This window comes from Acomys russatus, chromosome 32 (genome assembly GCF_903995435.1).
Source record: "Acomys russatus chromosome 32, mAcoRus1.1, whole genome shotgun sequence".
NCBI classification, from domain to species: Eukaryota; Metazoa; Chordata; class Mammalia; order Rodentia; family Muridae; genus Acomys; species Acomys russatus.
The window spans coordinates 44,012,279-44,033,555 of record NC_067168.1 but is presented as its reverse complement, the minus strand read 5'-3'; the positions used below and the strand labels follow the sequence as shown (position 1 = coordinate 44,033,555).

The 21,277-nt window shown below is 43.9% G+C and overlaps 1 protein-coding gene across 3 annotated transcripts in view; it reads right to left on the bottom strand.

The window, feature by feature from the left end:
* Positions 1-836: 836 nt before the first annotated feature.
* The window catches only part of Golga4 (golgin A4), an 85,590-nt gene continuing 65,149 nt past the window's right edge, over positions 837-21,277 (bottom strand). For 2 of the 3 annotated variants that reach the window (XM_051140551.1, XM_051140552.1), the window contains 7 exons: positions 17,272-17,382; positions 14,469-14,489; positions 14,208-14,276; positions 12,029-12,104; positions 9,727-9,830; positions 6,930-7,016; positions 837-958 (listed from right to left, as the gene is read on the bottom strand). In XM_051140551.1, coding sequence (XP_050996508.1) covers positions 935-958; positions 6,930-7,016; positions 9,727-9,830; positions 12,029-12,104; positions 14,208-14,276; positions 14,469-14,489; positions 17,272-17,382 — 492 coding nt within the window. In that variant the 3' untranslated portion in view covers positions 837-934. Of the gene's footprint in view, positions 959-3,835; positions 3,897-6,929; positions 7,017-9,726; positions 9,831-12,028; positions 12,105-14,207; positions 14,277-14,468; positions 14,490-15,874; positions 15,878-17,271; positions 17,383-21,277 lie in introns of all 3 variants that reach the window. The other variant, XM_051140553.1, reaches the window with a different exon arrangement.

Here is a 21,277-nt window from a genome sequence, read left to right as displayed (position 1 = left end):
AGCATGAAGGCTGTGAGTCCTTCTGAGCAGTGCCCGCAGCTTTGTGTCCAGAAACTTGTCTTTCATTAAGCAGAAGAAGCAGCAGTAACCGCAGCCCCTGCAGATGCTCGCCTGTAACACACTGGAGGGGCCCCCATAGCCTTCCCATTTGCCCCTGTTAGGTTTGAACATAACACACACTAATCTTTCCTAGTGCTCAGCATTTCACTCTCCTGACAGCCCCTCGCTATACTCACCTAATTACACTCACCATGAGCAGAAACATGGATGCTTAACCATCTTAAAGTGATTTCAACTTAAGAAGCAGATGAAAAATATTATACAGGAAATAAACTTTATTTATCTGATCCTCTGAGATGGCATAGCCAATAGTCACAGGTCTGCATACAATAGGATTATGTACTGACTATTTACAATTTACAGTAGTATTGTTTCCTCCGAAAAATAATATAAGTACAAAAGCTAGGTAAACATGAGGCGCTGCCATTTGGGACTTATCGTAGATTAAAGAATTAGGCTTTCGCAAATATTTTTAAAAAATCAATCTGTGAAACAGACAATTAAATTCTCTAATTTATCAGAAAAAAATTCTCCAAGTTTCACCTCAAAATGTATTGCACAAGTCTTTAGGAAGAAAAAGAAATCACCCTAAAATAAATAAGGAAGATAGACAGTTTTTTAAAAAGTGAGAACAGATGAAAGGGACACTGAGTGACCAGGCCACAACAGACCAATCAGAAGCCTTTAAACCACATAAAACCTCCCCAAAAAAACCTGAAGAAAAAACAAACAAACAAACAAAACTATGGCCATTTCCCCACCAAGACCATCTACTTCAGAAGCAGTGCCTATAACGACAGCGCCCTTCTCCAAAAGCAGCAAACATGGACAGCTTGTCAAGCAGCAGTTGCCCAACCTCCCTCTCCTCATTTCTTCAAGATGAAGTTCGGAGCCATGACTGAAAAACAAAAAGGAAATTAGGGTGAAATAAGAACAACAAACAAAGAAGCTTTTATAGCCAACTTTTTGTGAGATTTGTTTTTTTCAAGGTAAGTAATTAACACTCTAAGGATGACAGTACAAAAGTAAAAACATTTCAAATACTGAAATCTTGTAGAAACTGCTTTTAGAATAATTTAAACCAGCTGATAGCAATCCCAGAAAACAGTACTTGGGTGGATTTTGAAGCTGAGACGCTGACCATGAATCCAGGCTGTTGAGCCCTGAGGAGAGCCAGCCAAGAGCACTGTGTAGAGACTTCCACAAAGATGCAGCTCTGCAGACAGGGCTTACAGGGAAGCAGGTGGTCCCACTTCCCCCATGTGTAGATTTTCTACTTCCGGCAATGCTCTCAACATGGCACGTGTGGCAGAATGACAAATGCATTATGATGTAAAAGGCAAAACTCAAAAATGCTCTGTCTTAACCCTGCACGCCTTGTAGGCAGGGTAAGTTTTGGGTCAAAGTTTCTGTGGGTGGGTTGGTGTTCTTCTCTTTCTACTAGAAATCTTGTTTAGTTGGGGGGAATCCTCTTCAGTTGCTACTAGGAGTCTCTGCCATAGTCCCCTTCAGATCCTCCCAGAGGCCTACCTGACTTAGGTCTCCAGCAAACCCAGACTCTTCCTGAGAGCGTCCTAGATTACAATGCTAAGGCTAGTACTCAGATTTGAGTATAGTGTTTAAGACGCCAGAGAAGTACACTTCAAGTAAGGTTACCCAAGACAGACACACTGTCCATTTACAGTCAGTATTCTGAGCATTTATTTACAAAGCTAGCTCAACAACCATGCTGGCTCTGATAACCTAAAAGAGAGATGGAAAACACTTCTGGTAAGGTTTTTCCTTTTCAATTATTATTTTGAAACCTTGCCTTGAACACATCTAAGAAACAAAAGTCAGTTCAATAAAGTGGCACAATATCACTGTTATAAAAGCAAAAAGACCGAGAACTCTAGTTGAAAAGAGAGCTTAGAAAACATGACAGGGGATTGGGGATTTAGCTCAGTGGTAGAACGCTTGCCTAGCAAGCGCAAGGCCCTGGGTTCGGTCCTCAGCTCTGGGAAGAAGAAAGAAAGAAAGAAAGAAAGAAAGGAGGGAAGGAAGGAAGGAAGAAGACAGCCTGATGTAGTGCTTGCTCTTTGTGGAGCTTGGGGTCTTACTATTTATAAAATATCTCATTCCAAAAGTGGAAAAATTGAATATTCTGTATATCAGATAACAGTAAGCATTATCTGACTGTGCAGTTTACTGTGCAAGGTAATTCCCTTCTTAAGGTATGTCTATTCACTTTGTCTGCACCTGTCAGGTGTTTATAACTGCCAAATGTTACAAAATGGGGAGACGTATGGAGAGAAGCCAAGAGTGAGAACAGGGAGAAAATTTTACAAAATGTTAGAAGCTGGAAAGTAATGGCAGACATGGGCAGTCACTCAAATTATTTTTGCAGAGCTTAGGTCTGAAATGTTTCAAACTAGAAGTTGATTTGCAGAGCAATCAATCAATAGAATGCCGAGGCACACATTTCTAGTGTAAAGGAGGGCAGCTATCTGCGGCACAGTTTAAGGGTGACACAATACGCACACGACTTAATGGGCAGATAGATATCAGACTTACTGCTACTCAAGTCTCTTATTAAAGCAAGCTGATAAACCACGCTCTGCACTGCCAGCTACCATAATGGGGACAGGAGCAAGACAGCTCTACATAACCATGCAAGCGAGCCGATTAGATGATGAGATATGAAAATCAAAAGGAGACTCACTGCAGGTAGTTAAAAAATATCTTAGAAAACAGAGGCACTGGCTTAAGAGCACTGGCTGTTCTTGCAAAGGCTCTGAGTTCAGGTCCCAGCACCCACATGGTAGATCACAACCACCTGTAACTCCAGGTTCAGGGGATCTAATGTTCCCTTCTGGCCTCTATGATGAACGCACATATAGACAAACACAGAAGCATAAAGTAATAAATAAATCTTTTTAAAATAAGATAAACATTTTAAAAGCTTCTTAAAAAGCTGCATCTCAGCCTTTACGCCTTTGGTCCTGCTGTTGTTCATGTGAAACGTACCATCATTATCACCAAGGAGGATCGGACGATAGTCACTGTGATTCGACTTACTTGTGATTTGTGAAAACCACAGCCAAGTTAGAGGTGCATGTGTGCCCTAAATATTTAAGGCAATGTTAAATCAAACTAATGACATGAATACTGTGCAAGGTCGAGAATCCTGAACATTAAGGATCAGGACACCATGGGAGACATTTTGATAAGTACATTTCATAGAAATAAAATGTTAATCAGAAACAGTTACATTCAATTAAACTAGGCTGCCTAAGAACATTTACAAAACATATGTGCCATCATGCACTGAGCTGTGAGCTGCTAGGATGCAATAAAATTTTACTTTTAATCATCTTTCTTTTCTTTCCTCCCTTCCTTTCTTTCTTCTTTTCTTTTCTTTCTCTTCCTTCCTTCCTTCCTTCCTTCCTTCCTTTCTTTCTTTCTGTACTAGCACTCTAACTAGACTTTGCAGTAATTTAGGTTCTGGATGCGTCTCTTCACTGGAATTTCAAACGCAGCACACCACTATTTCCTCATGTCTCTAGGCATTCCCTTTCATTTCTCTGTCATCATCTGCAGTAGTTTCAAAGGTCATACTTGGTGGCTTTAGTCTAGTTATATCAGTCTATCTAGCAGATCAACAGAAAGCAAGTACATAACCCAATGTCATAATCATGCCCACTAAAAAGAACAAAATGATGCCATAAAAAAGGTTAATCACATGCAATATACATGATTTCTGTATCAAAGATACAAACATATGACTCTCACTCACCACATGCTTACTAAGCACAGACTGATGGTTATCAGAAGATGCCACTGCGAGCTGAAGTGAACTACAAAGCCAAGAGGAAAAGCTTATTGGGTTAGTTTTCAGACAAATAGTACAGAGGTTATATTGTATTTATGAAGTGGACAGAATTACAGAGAGTACTTAAGTTCTTTTCAAATTTAAGATCATTAGGCAAAGCATAAGGAATGTGTACTACTTCCCCCATCCTAAACTTTTACTTTCAATTTTCATTTAAAAGTTTAAATGCTGAAAGATGCACTTCATGCTAAAAGGTAAATTTAACTACAAAGTAAATTAGAGGGGACTATATTATGAAGTGATTTTTTTATCATAATTTCATTACCATATATATTAAAATTTGATTTACCTAATTTTAATTTACCCCCAAGAATTTTTAGAAGTTGATGAATTTAAAGCCAAGTATACCTGTATATTGAATTCTCATTCCTGAAGGCGTCAACTTTATATTCCCTTATAATTCAACAGACTGTCAAGAGTGGTTGCAGGAATAATGCATCATGCAGCAATTTTAATATAAAGGCCCTTAATGTCCGTTTGTTTTACTGTGGCAGACCTCTTAAACAAACCCCGTGCCCTAATCTGAGGCGCCCTAATCTGAGGCGCCCTAATCTGAGGCGCCCTAATCTGAGGCGCCCTAATCTGAGGCGCCCTAATCTGAGGCGCCCTAATCTGAGGAGCCCTAATCTGAGGCGCCCTAATCTGAGGCGCCCTAATCTGAGGCGCCCTAATCTGAGGCGCCCTAATCTGAGGAGCCCTAATCTGAGGCGGCCTAATCTGAGACGCCCTAATCTGAGGTGCCCTAATCTGAGGAGCCCTAATCTGAGGAGCCCTAATCTGAGGCGGCCCTAATCTGAGGTGCCCTAATCTGAGGCGGCCTAATCTGAGGTGCCCTAATCTGAGGCGCCCTAATCTGAGGCGCCCTAATCTGAGGCGGCCCTAATCTGAGGTGCCCTAATCTGAGGAGCCCTAATCTGAGGTGCCCTAGTCCAGGGTGGCCACCGTCTATCATCATCAGCTTCATGGCTGGCTTTAAAATGGAAGGATGACAGCAGAGAGGCTGTTTACCAAAGCGGAGTCTGTTCTTGGATGGTGTGACAAGCCTCTGAATATATAATGAAGTTAGTAAAAATTAGCAAAATTAAAACGCATACTAGAAAAAAATGTTTTTCAATACTCACAACCTAGTAAGGTTAGTATTCTGCAGGAAGCTCTGCAGAAACACACAAGATACAGGTATGTGGACACCTGTGTCTGTTTCAAGTTAAAAACCATTTAGAGAACTGAACAAAAAGAAACCCAGTGGAGCTAGTCAACATTTGGTCTTAAGTCTCCCACTTTGTGGCCCTCAACAGCCTTGAACTTGAGATTCTTCTGCCTCAACCTCCTAAGTGCCAGGACTACAGGAATGTTCCCTGGCTTGCCACATTATTAACAGAGATTATCTTGGCAGGGGCAAACAGGATAAGTAATTTTTCTCAGTTGTTTTCAGCATTTTAAAAAGTGATCTGATAGTGCCTTATCCTAACAGTGTCAGTGGAAACCACTTTCTCAATTCAACACACATTCACATACGTGCTAATTTTCATTATGTATCATCTTCATTTGCACTAGTTTTCCAAACCCACCTGGCATGCATCTTATTACATGCCAGGGACTGATCAGCCTCATGGTGGAATGGAAGACTTTTCCACCTAAAATGCTGACAATTTATTAACTTAGGGGAGATTTTAAAATTCTGAGCCAAATGGAAATGAGTGAGACCAACAAGACCAGAATGCTGTATGCCAAGGACGAAGCCAGAACTAAATGACGCCGAGGATGCAGCTCGGTGGTGCAGGCTCCAGCAGGCAGGAGGCCCTAGGCTTAGTCTCCAGCACCACACAGCACAGCGACAAGCAGACAACACGGTGGGTGAGATTGAAAGCTGAGCACAAGCGAGAGAGGAAGGAAAGCCAAGCCTCGCAGACCAAAGGAAGGCGACACTGCTAGAGCTGTCATTAGGGACAGACAGGTGGACTTATGTCTTTGGGGTCTGTAGCACTTCAATGAGAAAACATGCTTTCAGGGAAACTTCACAAGCTACTTCTCTACAACAAAACAATCTCTTGACTCCAATTTCAGCCAATTACAATAAACTTTATTAATGAAAGTCTCTTCAAGATATAGGAAATGATCCTAAGTCACTCTACAAATAGCAAGAATCTCTATAGACTGACAAAAAGAAAGTCAGTCAAGCTGATTAATTTTCAACATACATTATAGGATTTCTCCTATTTCATGCCCATAAATTACTTCACATTTTCTACATGTCTATTTTTATCATTTGAATGATCTACAGGCTTATCTTTAATTCACACACGATTAAACAGAAGTTACCATGTACCCCTAAAAGTAAAGATTCCAGGAGTAGGTGGCTGCAGACTGAACTTATTCAGCAAGCAGAGGGCCGAGGCACGTGAGGCTTTCTTTAAAGCCTGGGCAGGTTGGCCTCGGGGCCAAAGGAGGGCTAACAGACGGCAGCCCCTTTCATCCCTTCTAAGAGTGAGTTTCCTTCAGATATGCTTAAGCTCGTCTCGGTCTGTCTTACAGAGTTTGCTTCTGGTTTTGGTATTGCTTACTACCTATCGGCCTTAATCTGCTGAGCCATCTTGCTGCACGCACCCCCCACCCCCAGATTAAATTCTTTTGAATCGATGTGAATGAAAAGACTTCACACTACAAGAGGGAACAGCCTGCTGCTTGGAAGCTGTGCTCTGTGAAACAGGAGGACAAGGGTCTTCCCATCAGCAGCTCAGGCACTGGGCTCCACACCACATGTGCAGCAGCGACTGTCCACACTACTAAGAAGGCCACTCTCTCCCTTCAGAGTCCCCATCAAATCCGCCTGGGAATAAACTTCCTTAGCACCCATCCACCGCCACTTTTTAAATTGTAGAGTAAAAGAACATTAAAATTTTTTCAATTTCTTTTATAAACACAGAGAAAGGCTCTACAAATGAGGCAGAATATTAACTGTAAGAAAGCTGCCTTCCGACAGCTTGCTTCTAGAACTTACCATCAGCCGAGCATCTTCTCTTTCAAGAATTTTCTGGGCCTGATCATCAGGGAATTTCAGGACAGTGGTTATAACTTTGGCCATGGTCTGGAAGAACAGGGAAGCTCGTTAGCAGGCCACGAGGCAGGGGTGCACAGCGTCCGGCATACTCTGCTGACGGTTCTCTAGTGCTTGCAATGGAAGCCACGCACAAAGAAGTATGATGTGACAGTACCGACCGTGGGCGTGCAGCCAGCAGCAGGGTTTCGGTTAAGAGGGTTCCTTACACGGCCTGCGTCTGAATTACTTTAGATGACGCATCTCCAACAGCATGAAGCTATACAAAGATCGAGCTCTTGGCTTTTGTCGTATTAAGATGAAACTCCATTATGAGCCCATCCACTAACCTGCAGTGATGCCCTGCCAAGACATGTGCTGAGGACCAGGGCTCAGAGGCCCCAGGCTCAGCTCTAGCTGAGTCACATCATATATCCCATAGCCAGGGGCCACTGCGTGGACATGACCATGCTGAGCAGTTATGTTTCAAGACATGCAGCACGCTGGCCTAATAGGACTTACAAACTAAAGGAACATTAATGTTTTGTTTGGTAGAACACATGATGAATCAAAACATCACACATGGAGGCTTGCAAAACAAGATCAGAAACTGCACATCACAACAAACACACTGCTCCTGGGAAGTTCTCCTCAAAGGCTCAAACTCCCTACTGTGTATCAAGATGAGATGCTGTGAGGAGGACAGAGAGGGAAGATGTCACTTATGAGAAAGGAAGGACGACGCGTTCGGTGCTTACATCTCAGGTCAGGTGGCACACTCTCCTGGGGATTCCTATAGGGCATAGTAGAGCGTCCCCGAAAAGGGAGCCAGTGCTCATGTACATGTGCTCTGTGTATAGGCCTGTGTGTGTGGTGGCAGCAGTGGGGCTCTGGGGAAAGTTGCAGGAAAAAAAATCAGCACAATATTATCAACCCAGAATAATTTCAGAATTTTATTCATATCACTAGGAAAAATTTAATTATGAGCAAAAAGCAAAGAAACTAACATTTCAAAATTTCTATTACCAGTAGGGAGCCGAGGCAACACAGTACATATTCCTAAAAATTTAATAAGTCAACTGAGACTGTTTTCAGCTGTAAACCTCACACATAATGACTTTAGTTTCAGGTATCTTTTTTGTCTTTGTCTTTTCCATTTTAATAATGTAAAAAAAAAAAATCTAAAATGCTTTTAAAAGTCTAAAAAATACAACTAAAAAAAAAAAATCTAAAGTGCCATTTATAAGAACCACATTCTTGTAGGATTTTAAAGGCATCAGCAACACCTCACTTAAATTACACTAACCAGACATCATAACACAAGCTAGTATGTTCTATCTGAGGACAGTGATCAAGCATAAGTATCAGGAACTGGCAAGAAGAAATAGGAGGAGTAACTCTTTCAGGATTTTCTTTTGGTTAACAGAGGCAACTTCCTGTGTACTACTTATAAAGACTCTGCCCCCACCCGACTCCAGGTACCAAAATCTAAAATTCAAAGTTTCACAGTTTCAGTATCACATAGGCTACCAAAGTAGACTTCATTTTGAAGGCACACACAGGCATGTATGTGCAAGCATGTTTATAAAAGTAGACTTCATTCTGAAAGCACACACGCACGTGCAAACATGTTTATGAAGATACAACCATGAACTGTGACACTTCCAGACAACACAACGCTAAATGAAAACCCACCCCTAAGTCCCTCAGCGACCCACAACCCACAGCTGACAACCAACACGCCTCTAGCTAGCCAGAGTCCAGGGTCTTGCTACACCTTGGAAAGAAACTGGTTTAACCCTCCAAACCCCACCCCCAGCCCTGGGAAGTAAGGAAACGTTCCAAGGAGCCCCCTGGTTCACAAGCAGGCTCTTCAGCTAGTGGCTCTTCAGTGCCTCTTCAAGGAAGCTTACAGAGCCAAAAGGAAGGCAGACTGGATTTCAGTATGAGCAAGAGTGTGGGACCGAAAGCCATGAAGGAGGAAGCAGAGCTGAATGAGGCAGCTCCCTACTACAGACTGTCCTAACTGCGCATTCTCCAACGCCTGCCTCATGAGGAATGCTGCAGCAGCAGAAGGAGAAGAGGAGCGGGTGCGGCTCAGCACGTGGCCATGAAAGGACAGCTCACTACCCGACTCAGTCACGACACACACAAGGTGGATCCCATGAACAGTTGACAAGGGTCAAAACCAGAAACTGATTACAACAAAAACTGATTGATAAAAAGCTATATTCAACTCCATTCAAGATATATTTACCAAATATCTAATTTAAGGTTTAAAATAAACAACAAACACAATCAAACTATACAAGATACAAATAATAAGGCAATTTAGACATATCAATATCCCACACATGCAGAAACGACTTGTAACAGGAAGTTACCTCTGCATGTTCCTTAGCAGCCACAGTCGTGGTGATGGCATGGTGATTCACAGTGCTAACTACAGCGTCCGAGAACCTCCTTTAAAATGCAACTGCTTCTCCTACTTTAAGATCTCAAGTCACACACATATACACACAACGCCACACACTTCACTTTTTCTTTGTTGCTTTAAAAACTTGTTTATGAAATTTTCATTGTAGTAGTATTTAGTAACATCCAATAGCATTTTTAAAGTTAGTATTTAATAAATTGAGCAAGACTGTCAGTCAGTTCACTTTTGTAAATGCTTCTGCTCATATGATCTAAGGATGCGCAGACAGACCATCAAAGTGTGTTCAAAGGAGCCTCACACCAAGTCACCAGGCAGGGGCTGTACCTTGGTCTCACGACCCATCATATATTCAAACAGCACTTTCCGCAAATATTCAAACTCAGTAGGTTCTCCGAAGAGTGAGACCTCAGTGTGGTACAAATTGCCACCTGTCAAAAAAGACAAAATCAAATTACAAAAGGAAACCCAAACAACTTACCACTCAGCAGGCAGACACATTAGGAAACAGGGGGAGGCCTTGTTTCCCATCAGCTGCCCCGTGCTAGCCACAGGTCACACCGTGGCCATCCCAGCTACAGCAGCAGGAACAAAACTTCCCACGGTCACACACCGTGTTTCCCACCTGCTTCTCTTACAGGATCATACGGCCAGTGCAAAAGCTGCGGAACATCAGCATTTCTCTACCAAACAGTATGTAGATGACCTTAGACATTCCACAGTGACTAACAGTGCCATTTTCATTTTTCGGGGATTTAGTGTCTTAGACATCTTTAGTTTCCTTTTAAACATCCCAATATTAAAGTACTTACCTTAAATCAAATTTTCAAAAATGTGTGAAACACAAAACGACTAAGAAACCTGGAAGTGTGGAAACTATTGGTGTCATAGTGATTTTCTAATGCTTTTATGTGAACGAGGCCCAGTGGCACAAGCCTGAGATCACAGCTAGTCGGGGGCTCAAGCAGACTATTAAGTATATGAAGGGAGAAAATACACAGAGGAGATGAGACAGAGTAGTAATGGCAGTGGATATGATAAATGTATATTGTATGCATACATGGAAATACCCTAAAAGCTCACTGATTTGCATAAGTAATGTATGCAAATAAAAAACAAAATAAGCTGGATATTTAACATTTTACGAAAAAGAAAATGACAACCTAACTTTAGAGGACGTGGAAAACATAAGGCACTGCACACAGGAAGACGTGCATGCTGCAAGAACCAATGAGGGATAGATGAGGTGACCTATGATACTCAATCCGTTACTAAGAACAGGAACAAAATTAACACACTGATAACATTCTAACACATGCCTATCAGCTAAGCACTGAGGAGCCATGGCACACAGAGTAGGAGAGAGGCTGCGGTGGCAGCAAGGGAACAGACAGCAGTGGAATAAATTCACAAACAACTAGGTGTGCCTACTGCAGTATTACTTGCACAAAAATGTCACATGTTGTGACGTGTCAATTCTATTCTTAGTTCTATACCCTACAGAAAGTCTTTCACTTGTAGACTACGGGAAACATGTGCAAGAGTGGACCGGTGGGATAAAATACACAACGTGGATGGCTCAAACCTACATTAGACAAAAGAAAGGAATGGATCATGTAAATTCCCCAACTTGGCAAATTAAATGTTGCCGGAAACTTGACAATGAGTGTCAAGTAAGAGCGGAGAAGGAGTAACTCAGTGTCAAGTGGGTTCCGCATCAGGAAGGTGCTCGGTCTGTCACTGCACAAGCACACAGGTGTAGAAGGAACAAGCAATGTCCATTTCGCTCTACAGGAGGGGGCAGCATGGAGAAGGCATTAGTGTGCACAGCACACAGGTGCTGTAGGGTCTCATTCACATACGAAGTCTACACAAGCTAGAGTCAAAGAACACAGTAAGGCAGTAGTTGTCATGAGCTGGGAGATCAGGTGGAGTGGAGGTGCTCATTGTTCAAAGGAGACAAAACTTCAGCCTCCAGGTAGAAGCAGCTTCCAGACAGCCATTGTACTGGTATAGCGATGCACTTGTTACATTACTGACAATCAGGACTAGACTTAAAGTGTTCTCACCACGTGCCTGAGTGAGCGAGAATGGCCAGCACAGACTCAGATATTGGTATGTTAGGTCCCCAGTGCTGGGACTGTTTTGGGAAGAAGCAGGAGGTGTGGCTTTGTGGGAGGTGGTGTGTCACTGGGGAGTGCAGGCCCAGGGTCTCTCTCCGCCTGCTGCCTGTGGGTCAGGACCTGAGCTCTGAGCTGCTTCCCCCTCAGTGTCTACGCCTGCACGCCTGCCTGCTCTCATGTTCCCAGACATGATAAACATGGAACTGGAAAGCAGGCCCTAGTGAAGCACTTTACCTGATCAGTTGCCTGGGCATGGGTCTCTTCACAGAAGAGCAGTAACTAAGACACACGGCGGGATGTATGAATGCGCTCAGCCTGTGCACCCCACACAACTCGTATTTTACAAGCACCATGCTGCAGTAAGTATATATAATCTATGCTGGCCAACTACTCAAAATGATACAAAATAAAAATGAGAAGAGTATAAACTAGCAAAGAGAGATAAACCCGCTCATAAGCCTGCCAGTAAGAGCTGCACACAGGTGGTGTGGCAGAAGTCAGCTCACCTTTGTAAGGTGTTCCCACAGTTGCTGTACACACACTCTTTTCATATCTTTTCAAACGGTCTTCTAAATTATGGACCTAAAAACAATATTCAAACCATACCATAAAATTAATATGGAAATCATGTGTAAGAAAAAGAATAGCTATAGCCACTGCATTCTTTTTTAGTGCTGAAGAAATATCATACGCAGATAAAATTAAAAGAAATAGTTTCTTTGGTAGAAACTAAAAGCATATTTAATGGAAAAATACATAAATTGAATTTTATCAAAATCAAAAGCTTTTGTGTATCAAAAAGATTTTATCAAAATGTGAAAACAAATTACAAAATGGGAGAACATATTTGCAAATCACACATATGATGAGGAAGTTGTGTCCAGAACACACAGTAAGTCCTTACGTCCAACAACAAAAGGAAAACAGAAACCAAAATAAGCAATCAATGCTACATCACTCCAAAGAAGAGACGCAAAGGGCCAACAAGCTGATGAAACTGTTAATATCATTTATCATTAGAAAAATGTAAACTAACAGCACAGTGAAGCACTGCTTCCCATGTCTCGGGTAGCTGTAATCAAAAACTCTTGTTGATAAGGATATGAGAAACGGAATCCTTATAAACCAGCACAGGGCAGCTGCTATGAAAACAGTGTGGCCGTTTCTCCAGACATCTTACTACAGAAAGCAATTGCACTCCTTCACATACATTTACCTCTTCAAAAAAGAACTGTAAAAGTTTAAACAAAGAGGGGTCCACAGGCTCGGGCACTGTGGCACACTCCTTCAGTCCTAGCACTCAGCAGGAGACCTCTGCGCCAGCCTGGTCTACAGTGAGCTCCAGGGCAGGCCAGTCTCAACAGACAAAACAAAAACTGGGTGCACATATGTTCCGAACAGCACTGCTTGCTATAGGCAAAGATGGAAACACACAAATGTGTATAAACTGGTGAGCGGCTGTAGACTGCTCACAGGAGGAGGAAGTGTAAGCAGCTGGGCGTGGCAGCACAGCGAAGGAACGAAGGGCTAACAGACAACATGGACGCGTAGAGAGAACATAAGCATCATCGTAGGCTGTGCACTGTATTAAGTGAAGTGCCCACAGCTGCAAATCCACAGAGACAGAAAGCAGAGCAGCGGCGGCCAGAGTCCAGAGTCCACGGGAGACGGCAACAAGGAGCGGCAGCTAAAGAAGATGGAGCAGAAACAGTACAGAATGACCACAACCATGAATTTATGATCCACAATAAAAATGACCAGGACAAAGCTCATGTGCTGTGGTGATTCTGACGACCTGGAGGCCCTGCAGGAAGGACTGCTGAAGCACAGGCTTGAGAACAAGAGCGAGGAGATGGCTGCTGAGAAAGGAGGGCGGCACTGAAACTCAGGGACTGTCTTTGTGAGCTTAGAAAACATTTCAAGCACACTCAATGTAGAGGAACTTAAGTGTCCCAGTGTCACCAATTTTCAAGACCTGGTTGTCTATTTTAAGGAAAATGAAAAAGCTGGGAGATTTAGTGTCCTCGTGTGGCCTGAGGACACAGCCAGCCCTTCACAGTTTGGAGACAGATGTCACAAAGCATCACGGACCACACACGAGCACCTGCTGGCATATGCTTGTGCTGGGTCCCTGGAGAGCACTAGCTCAGTGACAGACACTATCCATGGACATTGTGTGAATACATCATATAACATTAGTTCAGCCACTGAGGAAAAAGATTAAAAGAGTAGTTTTTCTATTTTTCCTTTTGCAAACAAGAAAAATAACTCCTTTTTAGAATAGAAGTTATTACAATGATATAAACAAAAAACATTATTCAAAATGTTAGACACCAGAAATAATAGAATACAAATGTTCTGGGTTGGGTCAGGAGCACTGGCTGCTCCTCTAGAGGACCCGGGTTCAATTCCTAGTGCCCACATGGCAGCTCACAAGTCTAACTTGTTCAGGGAATACATGACAACAGACATGCACATTGCGCACAGACATATGCATGCCGGCAAAGTACCCGTGCACATAAAATAATCTTAAAAATGTGTGCAATCATAGATGTAAGGACTGCTTCAAGCACTTGTGGATTTGGAAATAAATTTTCAAAGCAAGCAGTAAATCATTATCAACTCCACTGCTTCCTTACTGGCCGAGCCCCATGTCCACAGCAGCAGAGGCCGCACTCGCCTTACCTGCTCTCTCAACTCCTGCTCCTTCAGCTTGGAGTCGCTGATCAGAGTGGTCTTCTGGGCTAGCTGTGTCTGAAAGAACAAAAGCCAGACTGACATGAGTGCATCTCATCAATGCCTGGGCATGTTTCTGTACTGCTTGCAAGAAACTTTCTTTGTAGAAACTGGTCGCATCCTTACGTCTTAACTTGTTAAAATGGGGGGTAGGGAGCATGCTCCTAAATGTACTAGCATCAGTCAACGTCAATGACGAACTAATCTTACCTGTAGCTCCACAACTGTTACCTAGAGATGGGGGAAAAAGAGAATGTAAACAATAAAGCCCACAAATGAGGAAACAATAAAACAGCACTATGAAATGACAAGAAAAGGAGAAGCCAGCTTTGCCATCTTGAGAGAGTGAGCAAGTTCAAATCTTTGTTTTTAACCTGGTCTACTTGTGTTGTATAAAATGCCCACATGCAAACACACAGACACAGAGGGACATACCGGAAGGCTGGGAGCAGATGGGCCAGCACAAGCTGTACTTTCCATCCTCCAGGATGGCTGGACACAAGAACATGTTCGCGGGTCACTCACTCAACTCTGAGCAAACATGTCCGATCTCTTAAAGGCCGTTGGGGAAATTTCTGAGCACAAGGTCTGAGGCTCATGCGGGCTCTGATTACAAAATGTTCCTCGTGTGACTCAAGGCCATCTAGACCATCTAGACTCCAGAAGGAATACAGCACCAGTGAGATGCCAGCTATTCGGGAGGCCGAGCCGGGAAGACTGCCTGAGCACAAGGGTCAAGCTGGCCTGGGAACCATGCCAGCACTACCATCTCAAGGAAAACCGAAATCAAAATATTCAGAAACACTGGAACATGTTCAAGGAGAACCAAGACACTACAAGGAACAATTCTGTGTATAGTTATTTTCTTCTTTCTTTGAAACAAGGGGAAGAAGGCAGAGCATGGATACTGGCACAATGTCCTTGTGGACTGTGTACAGTTTACTCTTGTTCATTCAAATGCTGATCTCTCCACTGGTTTCAATCCAGACATTGCATTGTGATGTTTATTCTAAGTATCTTCTGTTTTAAGTTTGTGTAAACATGTCACTATTTGTCCTCTGTGTTGCCAATAAAAACTAACTAGCCAATGCTGAGCAATAGCAGAGAACAGGGAGGGACATCCTGGTGAGCGAGGGAAAAAGAGAAGGAAGGACAGGATGGGAAACATCAGGAGAAATGAACAGGGCCCACGAGATGACTTAAAAGCAAGTATAACGTGGGCAACCTGAATGGGAGCAAACTATACCAGGATGGAGTAATTATTGTGCAGCACCGTGCTCTAGGCTAATTAAATAGATCCTAGTTTCTCTGTGTGGTTCTTTGGGCATAAAGCTGGTTAAGGAGTAACTGCTGCTTTTATTCAAATTATTATTAGTATTAAGTATTAATTCAACACATCCCTGTCAGCTTCACAGTGCGTCAACACTCTGGTAGTCAGGTGATAAACATCATGACACTAAGGTGTGCCCACAGCCACGACCACTCGCTAGACAGACAGACAGACAGACAAACAGAAGTGCGTTCATGGCTGTCTTTCCACGCTCTCAGTGCTTGTACAGAGGCAGCTAGTGAGGAGTGCTGCTTCGTGATGCCTTTTACAAAGGCTTCCACACCACATTCTGGGAAGGAGATTTGAGTAACTGCTGCTATCAGTGACTGATCATCTGTAAGAAATCTTCTCAAGGACGGAGTCACAGACCATGTCTGTCCATTTTCCCAAGAGCCTCATGATGATACTGTGAAAAAGTCCATCCTAGAGAAGGGAGAACATTCCGAAAGAAATGCTCCAGTGTCAAGCTTCTCAAAGTGGGAGCCACGTACTTTGTGGGTGACTGCTGGTGTGGAGGGCAGGACGGGCAGCCGGAGGCTTACATGGCTTTGTGGGTAACTGCTGGTGTGGAGGGCAGGACGGGCAGCCGGAGGCTTACATGGCTAATCTTTCACAGCATCAATTGTTCTTAAAAATTGGGATTATTTTAAAAATGCCAAGGACACAGAGCCAGCTCTCGCACGTCAGTCATCTCACTGCATCTGCAAGCAGCCCAGCAGCCAAGGGAAGACTGAGGCCCAGCATGCTCACGCAGTACAACTCAGGACACATTACAAAGCCGAATCCAGATGAAGCGTGACCAGAAAACTACCGACAGGTGAATGCTGAGGGGCTGGGGTCACTGTCTTCAGTGGAGTAACAACTAACAAGCGGCCCGTGCTTCAGTGGGGAGCTTCATGCCCACACTCATGTGGGTGGCTCAGGACAAAATCACGGGTCACACACACACAAAATGGCATGAAGTGGATGAGGGACTGGTTAGGAGGAGAGGGAAGGGCTGTGGGAATAGAGAACTGAGAGGATGGGGAAGGGTGAGCGTGACAAAAATGTAGCCTAGGCATGCGTGCACGCGTGCAATTGACAAAGAATAAACAATTAAAAAAAAAAAAAAAACTAAAGAAGCAAACTCTGTTTTGTTTTGTTTGGGGTTGTTTGGGGGGGTGGGTTGAGACCAGGTTTCTCTGTGTAACAGCCCTGGCTCTCCTGGACTCGCTTTGTAGAACAGGCTGGCCTTGAACTTAACAGCCATCTGCTTCCCCTAATGCTGTGATTAAAGGCGTGCACCACCACACCTGGCTAAAAGCAAACATTTTTAGAAGCATTTTTAGCACAATTCACAAAAATCTCAGTGTGTCCCATTTGCTATGGACAATTTCTGGCATTGTCCCAAGGGTGTGAAGTTCACTCTTGCTCTGCTCTCGTCTGTGGAAAGCCCAGGAAACACCGTGGAAAAAGAAAGTCTAGGCTTTGCATGTGGGAGCCTCGATTTAAAATCCACTACAACATTTAACACAAGATCTGAACATGTGGTTAACCTCTTTGGTTTTAGTCACACTGACTGAAAAAGGGAACGAGTCCTCAAAGGCTTCCTTGGGATAAAATGAAATGAAGGTACGGCCGTGGGCAAGCCAACCGTGGGAATGGCAACATCTCAAGAACATAAGAAACTCGAAGTCTTCTCACAGTGTTCTCCGCGCTCTCCTCTTGCTCCAGCCTGAGCTCGTATTTCCTCTGTAGCTCCTCAAGCTGCGTCTGCAGGTCATTTACTTTTGCAGTCATTTCTTCTTCCCGGGCCTTTAGAATGAAAACAGCAATGTAGTAGTAACGTTAAAAATCATGCATAGAGGGAGCGGTGTAGAACAGTCAACACGTTTGTGAGACACACAGACTGTTTTTCTTATCACTGCTCTCCTAGCTGCCTTCCTGACCCAACTGAATTCTCCTCAGTGCTGCTCACTCTTCCTACAATGCCATACTCCACTCACACTCCTGTCACACCCAACTTAGGGCAGCAAGCTGCTTCCTTCCCCTCACACTGCGTTTACCAGGTCCTAAGCACGAGAAATCTTATGATGTTACAGGTCCTGTGGCTTAAGATTTGGGTGCCCCTGTAGCGGGACCCTAAAGATACTCAGGAAATGGAGTGGTCTTTTCGCACACAGCTGGCAACAGGCTCATCACAAGAAGCTGTGGGATGATTTGGTTCCATTTTCTTCATCAACTGTGGATGAACTGAGTAACTCAAGAATTGGTCTTTGAACCCTGACATTGCCTACCTATCCATCCCACATCACATCAGCAGTTTGTAAGTGACCTAATAGTCTGCGTTGGTGATCAATGGAATCTTCTTCATTTTCCCAACACACTGCAAAAACAAGCAAAAAAGGCTGAACTAGAAAAATCTCCTAGGTGATTCTTGCTTAGAAGTCTGACAGACAATTCGCTTTCTGCTGTGTCCTGAGGGCACTGGGGTCGCCCCTCAATCGTCATCCTGCAGCGCCTCCGTGCAAAGGACAGTTAGATCAGGACTACTGATCTGAGTGCGTGCAGACTGAGCTAGCAGGAAAACCACCACAGGTGCCACTGGACAGTCCACGCCTGTCTAGTGGCATGGGAAACACCCTTCTCACAGACAGTGTGATGAACCACAAGACTCCTGAAAAGTCTGACTTGGTCCCGCCTCCAACACTATCAACCTGGACTTGAGATCTCACTGTCTGGGGTCTTAGCTGTACTGAATCTACCATTGCATGTCCCTGTGGCTACCCAGACTCCACAGCTACTTCCTTAGGCACATTCCGACCGTTAGCAATGCCGTTAGTACAGACTAACAAACAATCTAAGGCAAGCCTTCTAAGAATTAGAGAATATACAGGGGGAGGTAATCCCCCTCAGGAACAGTCATAGGGGAGGGGAATAATGGGAAAATGGGGGAGGGGGAGGGAGGAATGGGAGGATACAAGGGATGGGATAAACATTGAGATGTAACAAGAATAAATTAATAAAAAAAATTGAAAAAAAAAAGAATTAGAGAAAAATCTCTGATAAGTTATCTAACTTAAAAAGCAGCGTCGGATCTGGGGGAGAACTCAGTAGTGGAGCTGCTGCCAACAAGGTCCTATGAAAACCCCCAGTTCATCAAAAAAGATAGGAAAGAAGAGGAGGAAAAGAGGGGAGTGGAGAACTCTAGTTTTCTTGGTTCTGTTCCTTAAAAACAAGAAACAAGAATGAAAGTGATTTTCACTATACACTCTTCTAGAATATACATGTAAATACATTTGATTCAAGTCTTTCCAAATAAAACTTAAATTTAAAGTGTAAAGATGCAGGACAAAGTGGTCAGCGGGTAAAGCACCTGTTGCACCATCAGGACTCAGGTTCAGACTCGCAGCACCCCAGGAAAAAGCCAGGTTTGCTGGCACAGGTCTATACCCCAGTATTAGGAGTCAGTCCACCATGGGAGTGCCAGGTTCAGCGAGTGATCATGCCACAGAAAGCGAGATGGAGAGCATCTGCCTGAGGGACATCTGACACCGGCACACCCACCATCTTAGTTGACTGCTCTCTTGCTGTGAGGAGCCACCGTGACCACGGCAATTCTCACAAGCACTTACTTGGGGCTTGCTTATGGTTCCAGAGAGTTACCGTCATCATCCTGTGGGAGTATGGCAATACACATGGCACTCCAGCGACATCCTGATCTAGTGACCCGGCCTGGCGTGAACTTCTAAAGCCTAAAAGCCCCTCCTAGTGGCACACTTCCTCCAACACCACCATGCTACGCAAACATCCACCACCTCGAGTCTACACACGACAACGCAGGAGCCTGAGGGGCCCATTCTCATTAAAACTACCACAGCCACACACACACATCACAGAGAAGTAGTAACAAATGAAGAGTCACAGCACAGTGAGGAACAAGCTCAACCCAAGTCTAACTGAACGGGTCCCATGGGAGAGTAGAGCGTCTCTGGGCACCTTCACGATCATCAGACACAAGATAACACCAGCTGGTGGGAACTGATATACTCGGGGAGGAAGGAAGCACAGCACCCAGGAGATCAGGTGACAAGTTCAAACAGCAGGCTGGATCAGATACGAGACGGCAGCATACACTAGTAACAGCAGTGCAGTGCAGAGAAGAGGGGCATGTACTACAAGAGTGTAGTAGCATATGCTGACCCCATGCTGAGGATGCACACAGATCTCTTACCCAACTACAGGGCTGCACTTGTGGGAGGGGCTTACGGACTTGTCAATCAAAGACAAGTTTCTCATTTCTTCAGATGTGGAAGATAAGAAAGTTATCTAAAGGGCAGCCAGCAATCTTGGCGCTTGGAATACAGAAGCTGGATGATCAAAAGTTCAAAGCTATCTTCAGCTACACAGTAAGTTCAAAGGTAGCCTGAGCTACATGGGACTATGCCTCAAAAAATCAAACCAAACCAACCATAAAAAGAAACATTATCTGCGATAGAGAAGGGGAAATGAAATGTTTTGTGCTTAGATTTGTTATTAATACAGCCAGAACTATTAAAAGTGATGGAGAAAGTGAAGTCCATGGTCAATGTGACAGCAACTTTTCCGAAGGGAAAAGGGAAGGAAAGAGGTGGAAAGGAGGACAAAACAGCTTTTCTCTGGGTCCTCAAGGCATCTACCTATCATGCTGACTTAACGTGGAAGCATTCACATTTTGATTGGGTTAGGGCAACCGACACACATTATTAAAATAAAGCTTCCTTGCTAGGCATGGTGGCAGGTCATTGTGAGTTCAAGATCAGCCTGGTGTACAAAGTGAGTTCAGGATAGCTAAGGCTATACAGAGAAACCCCTGGGGGTTTCCCTTTCTAAAACTGTAGTTACTAGAAAATGTTCAACTATTAAATGAGGCTTTCACTTAATTAAATGTGATTAATAATTAAAATCATTAAATAATCGATTAGATCATGTTTAATAACTGTGGCTTAGAGTAGATGTGTAAAGGCAGTGCTAGCTGGGAGGGTAAGGAAGGAGCCTGGGAAAGCGTGCACCTCACTCCTGTCCACCCACACTGCTGTCCCACAGCTGCAGCGTGGAGGTCTGTTGCCTAAGTCCCTTCACACAGCTTCCAGACAACTCCAGTTACCTTCTTCCTATTCCTCAGCTGGTGACCTAGGAAGGCCCGTCATGGTGGAGATCTCCTCTCTGATCACCTGTGCATCTACAGACAAAAGGGATGACAGGAAGGACCCCCTCCCTCCCTGAAGCGTCCAGCCTTGAGTTCCCCCCAAGAATGGCTGCCACCTTCTCCAGGCTCCTGTCCTGGAAGGACGTCTTTATTTATGAAGGGTGTGAAGGCGATGAAGCAGCCCTACAGCTCAACAGTGTTAGGCAGGTCACTTACCTATGCTAAGGTTGCCTTCCCTTCTGTACAAAAGAACCACAACACAACAACAACAACAACTGTACAATAACCAATACCAGAAGCTAGAACTAAACTAGGTACTAGGTACACTGCACCATCAGATGTGCCATAAGAAGTCAAAACTGATTGTATTTATTTATATTGAGACAAGGTCTGAGAGAGCCCGGGCTAGCCTTGAACTTGATATATAGCCAGAGATGGCCTTGAACTCCTGATCCTCCTAACACAGGTTCTGAACTGATAGGATCAAAAGCATGCACCACCAAGACCTCAATGGATTTCTTT